The 12,812-nt window shown below is 39.8% G+C and overlaps 1 protein-coding gene across 1 annotated transcript in view; it reads left to right on the forward strand.

The window, feature by feature from the left end:
• The window catches only part of mei4 (meiosis-specific, MEI4 homolog (S. cerevisiae)), a 72,408-nt gene that overhangs the window by 18,090 nt on the left and 41,506 nt on the right, over positions 1–12,812 (forward strand). The window contains exon 4 of the mRNA XM_085372498.1: positions 8,652–8,783. Coding sequence (XP_085228624.1) covers positions 8,652–8,783 — 132 coding nt within the window. The remainder of the gene's footprint in view (positions 1–8,651; positions 8,784–12,812) is intronic.

Here is a 12,812-nt window from a genome sequence, read left to right on the forward strand (position 1 = left end):
GTGGGGGTCAAAGTTTGCAGAACTACGAACGCTGGAATCCACAGCTGTGCGTGTTCATGGAGCTTTTCACCTGCTGGACATCACTACCTGACAAGTTTAACTGTCTTCAGAACATTGCAGAGGCCTTATTGACAGTATTTGGCTCTACATATCTGTGTGAGCAGATTTTCTCTCACATGAAGAGTGTCTTCAGGTCTGAACGCTGGACACTCGGAGACCTGTGTCTCTGAGTGGGAGACCAGAGATCACATTGACATGTGTGTCTCTGTATTAACAAACATGCCATATTGGCCCAGTTTACTTTTCTTATCATTGTTGTGAGGAGGCCATAAATAGCATTTGTATTTTCTGTTGTACAGTTCATTTGCTGTTATGGATAAAAAGTCTTTTTTTTGTTTCAAAATAGTTGATAACTATTCGCTGATAGCTGCCAACATCTGCGCACAAATATAATTCTATAAAGTGGTTCTATATAGTGTGTAACTGTTAATATAGAGCGTTATTAAATTTATTGCTAATGCAATCATATGGCACACTGACTTCTGAGGACATTTTAGATGGCACTCTTCTAAGGAAGCAGCTAAATTATCTGTTATGTAGTGACAGTCAGCGTTGTCAGAATCACAGCAAAGATCGTCGCTACAGCTCAATGCTGAATGTCAGTAATGTCAGTTTTAATAAAAACTATTAACTAAAGTTTAGTTACAGATAATAAGTGCTAAACTGGCAGTTATGAAGTGTCACCTTACAGATCTGCTCATATTCAGGTCATTTGCTTCATGTTTTTACACAGATTATTTTTGTTGTTGCTGCTGTTTATGCAACTAGTTTTTAAATAGATTAGATACCCCTGTTCACCCTTCAATAACACTCGAAAGGTCCAGTTTTATTTATGTCTGTCTCCTATATCCCAACGGGGAGCTGGCTCCAAAGAAGAGAGGCCTGAAATGTTCTGCCTCCCATTCTACTTTTAAATACTTGAGGAACAACAAGTAAGCCTGCAGTCTGAGAGCAAACAGCTCTGCTCGGTTACTATGAGGTCTTCAAGGTATGATGGGGCCTGATTATTCAAGACTTCGACTTTGGAAAGGGTTTTCAACATCACTGTGAGACAGGGCGTTTATAATTTTAACATTCTTCTAAAAGTTGGGATCTTCTGACAAACCTACCTCGTATTCATTCACATGCTCCAGACTTCTTGGATAAGTTGCTACAGGTGTTTTAGCACTTAACCCCTTTGTGCTCATTAACTTGATCACTTCTATCAGCTACAGTCTTCATTAGATGCATTTCAGCATTTTGTTGAGCCACTCAGTCATTTTGTAGTCGTGCAGAAAGGAATAACAAGAGATTTCACTGTTTGGTGTTACTAAATTTGAAAACGGAGACCCATGTGACAGCTTTAGACAGTTTTATACCATCATTGTTTGGCCTTTTTCTGAAACCCTGGCTGTGTATTCAAACAGTGAAAACAGCTGAGTAAGAGTCCTCTGCAAGTTTCAGCAAACTGCTTACAGCCTCAGTTTACAGCTGCAGTTTATTCGGTGGTAGGTCCTGCCTTCAGAGCTGCTCAGGTCCTCACGGTGAGCTCTTATTTCTGCCTGCATTTCTCAGACACACCTGGACGAGCTGTTGTGTGCCAAGACGAATGAGATTGGACAAGATGAAGAGCTCACAGGGTGAAATTGCCAGCTCCGGATCCCCGAGCGGCTTCGTTCAAATGTCACTCTCCCTCTGTGCTGAACTGCAGACATATTTCATGCAGTAACCTTTCAGAGGGTGAACAGTTTGGTGTCTGTCTGACTTCTTATAACTCCACCGCTGCCTCATCTTACCCATGTCATCCTTTTGTCTGCTGGACGAACTTTTATTACCTTCTCGTACCCTGGATCCAGCCAGTGTTTAAACTCGCCTTCATATCACACCATTAATTTTTCTGACGGTGCTGCCTTTCACTCTTACAGTGCCTTCACATATGCAGACAAATCAGGAAGCTAGGCTTAAAAAAATAGGCCTCTTGCACAGGTTTGTACTCTGTAACATCATTTTTCCAAAGGCATACAAAATAAATGCATTTTTAAAGGATGTGCAGGTAACGCATGAAAGACATGAAATAAGAAGATGTTGCAGTAAATTTAAGGGGGGAAAAAAAACTTCCAACGATCAAACCAAAGACTGTGAGTAATCCTCAGTCTGTCTCACAGCTGAACAGAAGGAGAATAATAAACCTTTACAAAGAGTGTGTCATACTGGTTGAAAGGCAAAAATTTTTCCAGCAGCAGAAAGGAGATGCAGGCTGGCTTTTTGTCTCTTTCATATAAATAAATAAAGATTTACACCTCTCTGCTGGGCTTCAAACTGCCAGGTCAGTCGTAGGTTAACTGGACGTGGTCCCTGCTCAAAATTGAAGTTTTAATGAAGTCTGAGAGTTGGGTATTTCACCCCCTGGTTGCTGTTTTTGGAGCTGCCAGGCGGAACTACATCAGAGGACAGTTTGGATGTGTCGGCTGTAAAATGGCTGACAGTGTGTTTTGGGATCAGTATACTTTTAATATTCTAGTCAAAAAACCTCTTGTGTGCTCCATTAAAACTATTAAAAACACGTCAGTGAGCTGCACTGCTACCCTGAAGAGTCCTGCTGCCACAAATACTCAAGAAAGCACCAAACACGCCACTGAAAATAGTCCTAAACAAATGCACTGTTTTTGTATGTTTGATGGGTGCAACATCACCTAGCTGCCTGGTTAAAGTAAAGACCCCTTTTTTAAAGATGGTGTTGGAGGTGTGTCACCGAGTGAGGACTTGGTGATCTGCTGGTTTCATATGGGCTCAAAATGTGGTCATAAATATTTTGTACTTGTAAATCGGTTTTGTACTTGTAAATCACGATTTGTATGTGTAAAAAAGATTTGTGCGTGCATAAAAAAGATTTGTGTGTGGACTTAGCCAAAAAAACCCTGCAAGTTACAAGTACGAATTTTGACCCCATTTTTCTTCCTTTCATCTGATTGGTCAATGTCATGTCAATCACAAATGTAACAATCCAACCAGAGAACAGATGGGTTTGGCTGTCGCTTTTTTGAACTGCAGGTCTTTGAAGGGAATAAATGCCCTTTTACATGCCAACCCAGCGTTTTCCTTAATCACCACGAAGGAAAACAGTCTGTGGTTGTCCGAGTTTGGTGATTTTTGTGTCACAGGTTTACGTGTTTAATATAGGGACTTCCACAGCCTTTTCAACAGCGCTGCGGACCGCGGGGTGGGGGCGGGCAGTGTTTTGGAAATGACAGTCTTCATTACAAAGCTTTCTTCGTTATGAATTAGCATAGATGTTTTTATTTAACATTTGAAGAACTAGCAAAAAAACCAGAAACTCTTGTAGAGGACATAAAGTCAGAGATAGAAACGACAAGGAGCAGGTGCATCTAGTACAGGTAGAGCTGCTGCAAAAACCCACAGAGCCCAGCAGCCAGCGCAACAAATTCTGGATCCTTTGCTTTTAGTTAGCAGTTAGCATTAGCAGCACATCCTGCGTCCGATGTGAAAGGACTTTTATGCTGCGCACTGTGACTCACAGCAGTGGTCCCGGGTCAGCCCTAACTTTGTGTTAAACTAATCCTAAAGTAATAATAATATTTCTAACCACTGATATACCACAACTTTATCCTTTCAACAGTTAGGGGACCTAGCTGCTATCGGATATTTATATAGAGATCCTCCAGCTTCAAACTGTATTACCCTTCAAGGACCTGCAGTTCAAAAAAAGCGCCCCTCCGACAGCCAAACCCATCTGTTCTCTGATTGGATTGTTACATTTGTGATTGACATGACATTGACCAATCAGATAAAAGGAAGAAAAATAGTGTCAAAATTCGTACTTGTAACTTTCAGGGTTTTTTTTGGCTAAGTCCACACACAAATCTTTTTTACGCACGCGCAAATTATTTTTTACACACACAAATCTTTGTTACACACACACAAATTCTTTTTACACATACGAAACTGATTTACAAGGAAACTGATTTACAAGTACAAAATATTTATGACCACATTTTGAGCCCATAGTTTTACCCAACCTGAGAATATTAATCTGAGTTTGTTTGATTGGTTTCTGTTGTGAACCTTTAATCGGGCAGCTTCTGTTTGGTTGGGAGGTCATTTAAGTTCGTAGTGTCAGCCTCAATCAGTGTCGAGTGATTGTTGCCTTCAGGATTCTCGTGTGTTTGAGAGTTGCGAATTCTCAGAAGGATTTAAGACTGTGACTGAAGTCTGTTCTAATAGGGCTGGGCGATATGACCCAAAATTCATATCTCGATATTTTTTAGCTGGATGGAGATATAAGATATATATCTCGATATATTTTTTTTTAAGCCATAAAGTAAGAACAAAAAGAGAGTTCTTAGTCAAAGCTGTGTCCCAGATGTCACACAGGCACTTTTATTGACATACAGCGCAGATGTACATGAAAAATTACTCAAAATTAAATTATGAGCATTCATTAAATAATAATGCTCCATAAATAAAAGAAAACAAGGTTGTTTTTGTGCTAAACAAAGAGCTCACAATTGTGCAGTCAAAATGTAAACTAAAAGACGCTGAGCGTAATAACAAAGACAGACAGATTTCACAGCTGCTCTGTTCCCAACTTGTACTGTGTGACTGATAGCCTGGAGTTTGAAATCCGCTTCATAACCACGTCTCTTACAGGTGCCATTTATGGTCCTTATACACACACAGTACGGTAATATTACGTTGATGGACAGTACGTATCACTCCGCGAAGCTCTTCGGTAGCCGTAATGCGCCGACAATCTATCAAGCGCTGCAGCTCCGTAGTTTACCAAAGTCGTACTCAAACATTTTTGACAGATTGCTGAACGCCGTGTACCACATAAAATCGGTTCGCGGCCATCAAGCACAACCAGAATTCATACATAAGGCGCACTGTCAACTTTTGAGAGAATGAAAGGATTTTAGGGTTAGCGCGGTTAGCTCGTTAGCATGTTTAGCTCGTTAGCACGTTGACGCCGTCCAGCCCCACGCATGGGGCGATGCGCAGTAACTCGTTAACGGAGATTTGCCGTGTCCGTCTTGTCGCTGCCTGCACGTGAAGCGATGGGGTAGGAGGGGGAGTTGTCTTCAGTGAAGGCGAGGCGGAGTAACGTTGCGTAGAGACAAAAGTGGACGAAAGAGAGGCAAACTTGCGGCTCCACAACTATAATTATAACGTAACATAGACTATATCGATATAAACGATATTGTCACATCTTATATCTCGTATAAAAAAATATCGATATGTTTTAAAAACTCGATATATCGCCCAGCTCTATGTTCTAATATTCATGCTGCAGAAAGCGAAGGAGACGACAATCGTCGAAGGTTCTGAAGAACTTTCAGACAGGAGCTAACCTCACAAAACAGATTTCTCACAATGGATTCAGTCGCACATTCAGCCTGCTTTGGCGAGCTTTCCAACCACCACAGTATTTAACCACAAAAATCACATAATCTTCACCAAATCAATATTTAATTATCACATATAAGGCACCTGTTTTCCACAGAATCGATCTACCAGCATAATTTTTTTTCCAGTCCACAGGTGAAAGATCATTAAGTAAAAGCTGAAATAATGAAACAAAAATAATCTTACTGGAAATGTGTCAAAGTATATTTAAATTCCCAGACTGGAAGTGCACATTATGCAGAACTGTATACATGGAATTATTGGAGTCGGTGTTAATTACTTTATACACTCCCGGGTAACTTAATCTGTAAAAACCTATTAACTTATGTTAATGAGATGAATCTGCAAAATTAAAGTAGTAGTACAGTACAAAAGACATTTTCCTCTAATATGCACGTTCGTTGAAAACCACAACCGATCAAAATAACCGCACACATGCAAGTAAAGGTAGGTGAACCCCAGCTTCTTTAACAGAATAATGCATAATAATACATGTTTTGTGACTGTATTAGATACACAAGCACTAATTTATCTTTTTGGTTTCACAGACAAAACTCACAGATTTTAATTGATAATTAGAAAAGTTATTTTCAGCTGGTATTTATTTACGAGAGGTCGCCACAGCGAGGAGCTCCACGTGTTTGATTTGGCAGAAAGGGAACTAACATGAAAAAGTGGAAATGTAACACATAGAGCACAAACACCACAGGGTTTTCATATAAAGATGTTTTTATGATTTCCACCAATGGAAAACTGACAAGGCTGATTTAAAAAAGGAAAAGAAAAATGCTAGAGTTCAGTTTATTCATCCATCTTTGCAAAACTGGAGCCTTGGCAAAGGATGCGCTCTGAGCGTAATCTGGAATTTAAAAACAGCTTTTCTGAGTCGACTGCTTCTACACCTGGGGCATCCAGTTATAGGAAAACAAGGAAAGAAGCTCTGCTGCGGTTGGATCGAAGTCTGAGTGTTTTATCATTGAAGTAAAAAACTTATTCTTTTGTATTCATTTTTGGAATTTCCATTGACAAAACTGCATTATTTTACAAAATGGAGCAACTTTTGCTCCACTTGAGTATTTCCATGTCAGATATTGAGCATGCTGCTATAAATCATGCTCTAAAATATTCTCAAGACTAAAAATATTTGGCTGCTCCTCTGTCATCGGGTGTCGGAGCACTTTCTCAGCTCAGCAGAGCTTTTCAGTGAAATTAGATTTTTTTTCCCCGACTGGAGTTAAATCAGCAGCTGAAATAATTTAAAAAGTTTGTTAATGAGCTTCGGGCAGTGTTTGTTTGTTCTAAATGTGAGGCGTCTGGAGACTGTGGAGCAGCACAGAGGATGTGTTGGTGTGTGGAGAAGTTTCTTTGTGGCGCACAAAATAAAAGGAAAATCTGAAATAGGTAGGGTCCTGATCTCTTATAAATCCATTCATCATTCCTGAGTCAAATAATGCAGAAAATAAAAGACAATAAGGGAAGATGTGCGTTAGATATGCTCTATAATCTGTGTCCAACCAACTAACTAATATTAAATAAGTAAATAAATGTGACATAAAATAAACCTAAAGTACAATTAGGGCTGGGCTATATCATACCGTTCGCGGTAATACCGGTATAATGTTGGGCAACGATAAGAAAATGAAATATCGTGATAGAATATGGGTAAAACGCGCATGCTCAGTGCCTTTGTTTTCATAAGCACATGGCGGAAAAAGCATGGCGGCAACGGAGAATAAGAAGGGCAAAAGCAGATCGTTGAATGAAACGGATGAACCAGAATTGGTTTGTAAAAATGCTGCAACTTCAGTGTGGAACTGGTTTAGCTTTCGTCCGTCAGATACACAACAAAGCACTATTTTTGGTAGAGCATGCTAGCGGGCCGTCGTTATTACCGTGTTTTTTGGAAAATACAGCACACTTAAAATCAATCCTTTGATTTTTCTGAAAATCGACAGTGCCCCCTTGATGGATACGAACCCGCACCGCTTGATGGATTGTCGGAGGATTATGGCTATCGTTGGCAGGAGCCTCGCGGAGTGATACGTACTGTGCTTCAACATAATATTACCGTATTGTGTGTGTATAACCTCTTTTTAAGTTTTGTGGATATTATACATGGTTATGCTGAGGATATGTCTTTTGGTTAAACTGTCAGCGAGGAATTTGCATTTGCACTGTTAAATTTTTATATAACTTTAATGCACATAAAAAACAGCTACTGTTTAAGTGAAAATACATTGATGGTTTTCTTTTTTTGCACTAATAAAGTTGTGGAGTTGTAAAGTATTCTATCTAGTGTAATTATATTGTCAGTTATATCGTTATTGCAAATTTTCAAATGTATATCGTGATAAATATTTTTTGGTCATATCGCCCTGCTCTAAGTACAATTACAGCCATTAATATTCAATACTTTAGTATGTTTGTCTGAAAGAGGTTTCTCTTTTAAATGAGACTCAATATCATTACCTGTATAAATAAAGGTTAAATGAAAATTATGTTAAATTTTAAAAAAAAATCACAGATCGTGAAAGTGGTTTCTTCTGGCTCAGGTTGAACCATTCACTGGAGCCATTTTTTACATTAAACATAACAATGTTATTCTTATCTTTTTTATGTCTTTATTTGCTGGGTTTATTCAGAAAAGGTCTCACTTATTGCATTTTTCGTGACCTGCTGATCAGGATTGATCCTGATTCTGGTTGTCTTTGTTTTGTTACATCAGTGTTTTTTTTCATAAAAGTTTGGTGAATTCAAGTCGTTATTGAGTTGCCATTGGTCGTGCCGCTGCTGTGTGACAAACCCTCTGTTGCTGCACAAAGGCCCAGTATCAGATTAAGAAAGCTTATTTTGAACTGGGAAACATTGTTCTACCTTTTCCTCATGTGTCAATAGAAAAAGCTTTATTAATTTCATAAACTAACTATTTATTGTGTCTGTTGTAAAATGTGAGTGTAGAGAGATCCATGTTAAATGCATCACTAAATGATGTCCACGTTTTAGTTTATTTTACAAAGTTAGATATCATGATGAACTGTTGATGCTGGAGGTGAATCCTGCAGAAACTCTGTTTATGATTAGTTTAGAATCTTGAGAAACAGAATCAGTGTATTTACAGATTTTATGTTCTGTGTTATTAAGTTCTAAAGTTCTAAGGAAGCATCATCGTGGTGTTTTTCCAAACTCAGCTCGAGCCTGCGGAGAAGCTGATGGAGTACGTGATCGCGCTGGGTAGCAGCCGCATGTCAGCATCTTTGCTCGTTCGTCACATCCTCTCAGAGATCGGCGCCTTGGCCGATCAGCTCTGGCAAGCCTTCCAGGTAAACGCCCGCTGCCTTCCCCACACCTGCTCCTCCACCTCTTCTCCTGTGTCTTTATTTTTGGCTCAGTGACAATGCTGATCCCTTTTGTTTCTTTCGTCCTCCGCTGCCCGCTGATAAACTGCAGGTTTATTTTCCCAGTCTCTGCAGCTTTGCAGCTCTTTTTTTTAAAAACCATGTTCAGATCATAAATGTGTGACTTGTGCTCACTGTTTTTTTTGTTTTGTTTTTATTGTTCTTCCCCACAGATTCTCTCTCTCTCTCATACATCTATTTTTTATTTGACCTTTTTGCTCCTCAAAGTCGCCCTTTGTACGAGGCTTCAGGCCCAAACAGTTTGCCCTTATCGACTCATTGCCACGGTCGCGTCTGAAAGACCGTAATCAATACCGCTTCCTACAGGTTTCCTGTCCACCGTATTCAAGAGTTTCTCAGTGGGTTTCTCTGACCAGGTGAGAGCTGCGTGTGACCGGCGTTGCTTCCTGTGAAAGACAGAGGCAGGTGTCATGCCTCCGGGGTCCTGCGAAATGGAAATGTGTAAAAATCAAAATTAAAAAAAAAAGGATACAGACAATTTTCCCCCTTCACTGCTCCTGCTGAGCTTCCCTCCCACTCAGCAGGGTCGGTCACGCTCACTTGAAATTTATCCATGCTGCATTTTTTTAGAGCCAAGTTAAAGAGGACAAACAGCTGAACACACTGTTCACTGGAGATATTGACAATGCAAAACAGCCTTGAGCTGCAGTGAAGCCTTTGTCTCCAGCAAACTAGCAGTAATGGGTATCTGTAAGCAAGACTCTGAAGAGGTAGTCCTTCGTAAAAGTGCGGCCCTGTTATCATCCTGTGTGCATGCACGAGGCCTGTAATTGCGAACTTGAATTAAGCAGGATGTTAAACCTGTTGCTATGACGGTGTGACATTTCCAAGCACACGGGCAGCCATCAGTGTGTCCATGGAAATGTCTCAGAGACCATCCCTCCCCACCCCACAAGCCTTTTGTTCCTCTTTTCTTTCAAGGCTAGAGAGATGGGATTGAGATTGGTATTTGCAGACGGCGGTCCCATATTTGCCTGCAGCTCTCTGTGGTTCAGCCTCTTGGGGGAAGAGCTGTGTGGCTCCCATTATGTAAAAAACTGGAGAGCAGCATTTGAAACACACAATCATGCTCTGCTTCACAGTAAATGATGATGGCTGCCTCTGTTGAACCTTCAATTCTTCAATCACAGCCTTCAGAAGAAAACTATTTCAGCCCGCAGTCCTCAATATGTTTTAAATGCCTTCTCCTAACAAAGTATGCTATTAAAAACTAGAGATGGCACGATACCACTTTTTTATGTCCGATACCGATATCATAAATTTGGATATCTGCCGATACCAATATGAATCCGATATAGTGTTTTTTAATCAACAAAACTTTTTTTTTAAATATCTTGCTGCATTTTGTATAAGTTCATACTCAAGTTTAAAACAACAACTACACTAAAGCTATTCTGTTATACCTGTATGCAAAAAAAAAAAAGTTTCATAGTTCAGCAATACTGATCAATCTAATAAACTTAAACCTACACCATCCTTGTCATGGATTGCCGGGGCAAGCCGTGTGGAATGTAGAAAAGGACCCAAAGGGCAGCAGCTCTGGAGCAGGTGAGTGTTTATTTAACAAAAGAAAATACAAACAGCAATGGCGTGGGTGAAGGTGAAACAGGAAAACCTAAACTGGGTAAAACTAACAAAACAAACCAGAAACGAAGATGCAGAGGTCCGGGGAAATACATACGGAGAGACGCAGGGAGACCGAGGGGAAACAACACAGACGAACCAGCAATTACTAAGACAGAAAATACAACTTAATACACTCAGAGAACACAGGGAGATTACACACAGGTGGGAAACACAGCTGGGAGTGATTAACATAACGAGACTAGGGAGGCAAACTGAAAACACTCACATAAGACGCAGACCTTCACAATAAAACAGGAACACACGGGCAGAACAGAGTAAACACTAAACAAAGGAAGAACAGAACCAAAATCGAAGAGAAAACACAAAATGCTGGGTCAAAAGGACCCAGGATCATGACAATCCTCCCTATTCTGGTATTTTAAAGAGTACTTAGCGTAAATATTAAGCAACCTAACTAATAGGGTTCCAACTCCCAGCAACAACAAAAATAAATAAATAAAAAATAGGGAACCACCCCTCACGCTCCACCTCATGATGCTTAATCAACGTAATCAACTTTAATTTGATGCAGTGTGGAAAAAAAATGCACAGAAATCAATTATTTTTCAAGAAATATTAAATAGATTCAACATCTTTCTTCAACAAAATTGCAGACTGCACAGATGGTACCTTCCCAAAGGAAAAAGTACTATAGCTTACTAGGGTGTATATATATTAGACTTAATAGTCACTATATACAGTAATTGACTTCTATTCATTTTACATCAAATTAAAACTTTGGGTGTCAGATAATTATTTATTAAAAGCTCGACATTTTAAATGAGAATAAGAAAGAAAAGTATGTCTTTGTGCCCCCTTTTCCCTGTTCATGCCCTATCGGCCCCCCTGGCTAAACTTTGCTAGATCCGCCCCTGCACAGTTACCAGCGTCAGCTACGTAGAAAAAGATCCTCGAGTAGAAAGTAATATTAAATACATTCTAACAACAGCTGATCAAGCTTAAACGTGCTGCTGTTGTTCAGCCGCTGGTTTCCTCTTTCTGGTGCAAAGTGGGCCAAAAACAAACAAGAGAGACGGACTCGCGACAGAAAAGCCGATCAGCTGATCGTTAAGCAGTTTCATGATTGAAGTAGCAGCAAGAAGAGGCAGTCGCTTGTTAAGCTTAATGCAGGAATGCTTTACAAACATTCAGAGATGGACTTACACACTTGCTTTACTTCTCTCGGGGATAACTTTGTCGGAGATGAAATGCCGGGTTGCTAGCAAAGCTCCAAATGCTATCCAGACCACCGACAGGTCCCGCATGCCACAGCCGCTCTATCACGTGATGCATACTGCTCCGACGTGCTAACGTTCTGAGGTGAGTTACGGTGTGTTGCAAGTTTTGTGAGGTGCTTTCGTGATATTTAATGGATCGGATTGCATTTTTTATTTTTCCGATCCAGTAATTTAGGTCAGTATCAGACCGATACGTAATATCGGATCGGCCCATCTCTATTAAAAACACATAGAATGTATTCGTGGTTTGGGGTAGAGCTGGCTGGACTCAAATTAGAGGATGTCTTTGACTCTGTAGTAGTTTTTCTGCCCCAAAATGGACCTTCAGTGAGATTGGTCCACATGAAGAAAAGAAAGTCTGCATCACCTTGCTTACATACACCATCTGTGCATTTTCCCTTTGTTTTAATAAACAAACATTTATTTTAAGCTGTAGCAGATTAAACATTACTTCAGAATAACCAATTTTGACCAAATTCCTGGTGATTTTTCCTTCCTTGTGGTCCTACTTTTGCTTCATTGCACAAAAAGCAAATGCATACATTTGCCTAAGGAAAAAAGAAAACACTGGGCCAGTTTTTTATATCAGGAAAATGTTTTAAACCCATTATTTGCACTCTGTACAGTTTTATATACAAGGGGAAACTGCTGAGTTGTCCACTTATTTAATGTAAAACCAAATGGAAAGCCTCAGGACAAAGTGAGAAGTGCTTTATGTAAGACTGCTATGTCCAAGTAGGGGATTAGTGACTATATGAGTTCAGACTGATTTTTAAAAATTTCTGCCCTTCACCCCAAGGGTGAAGTGCACAAAAAAAAACTCAAAGTAAAGGTAAATGACACTCATTGTCAGCATTCATGAGGAATTAACTTCACTTTTAACTTAAGTACCAAGCAAACTCCTCAACAACAGCGATTTCAGGTCTATTGGGCTGAAATGTAAGTAGAGTAAAACATAACCCCTTAAACATTTCACCAGAGACTTGCGGGATGTTAACTAGTGAAACAGAAACATCCAGTGAAAGTTCAGTGAAAACTGTACTATGTCATAGATAAGAAGATTGAAAAG

Source organism: Diplotaxodon limnothrissa, linkage group LG15 (assembly GCF_057381915.1).
Source record: "Diplotaxodon limnothrissa isolate DT_005_m linkage group LG15, D_limnothrissa_male_GT1.1, whole genome shotgun sequence".
NCBI lineage: Eukaryota > Metazoa > Chordata > Actinopteri > Cichliformes > Cichlidae > Diplotaxodon > Diplotaxodon limnothrissa.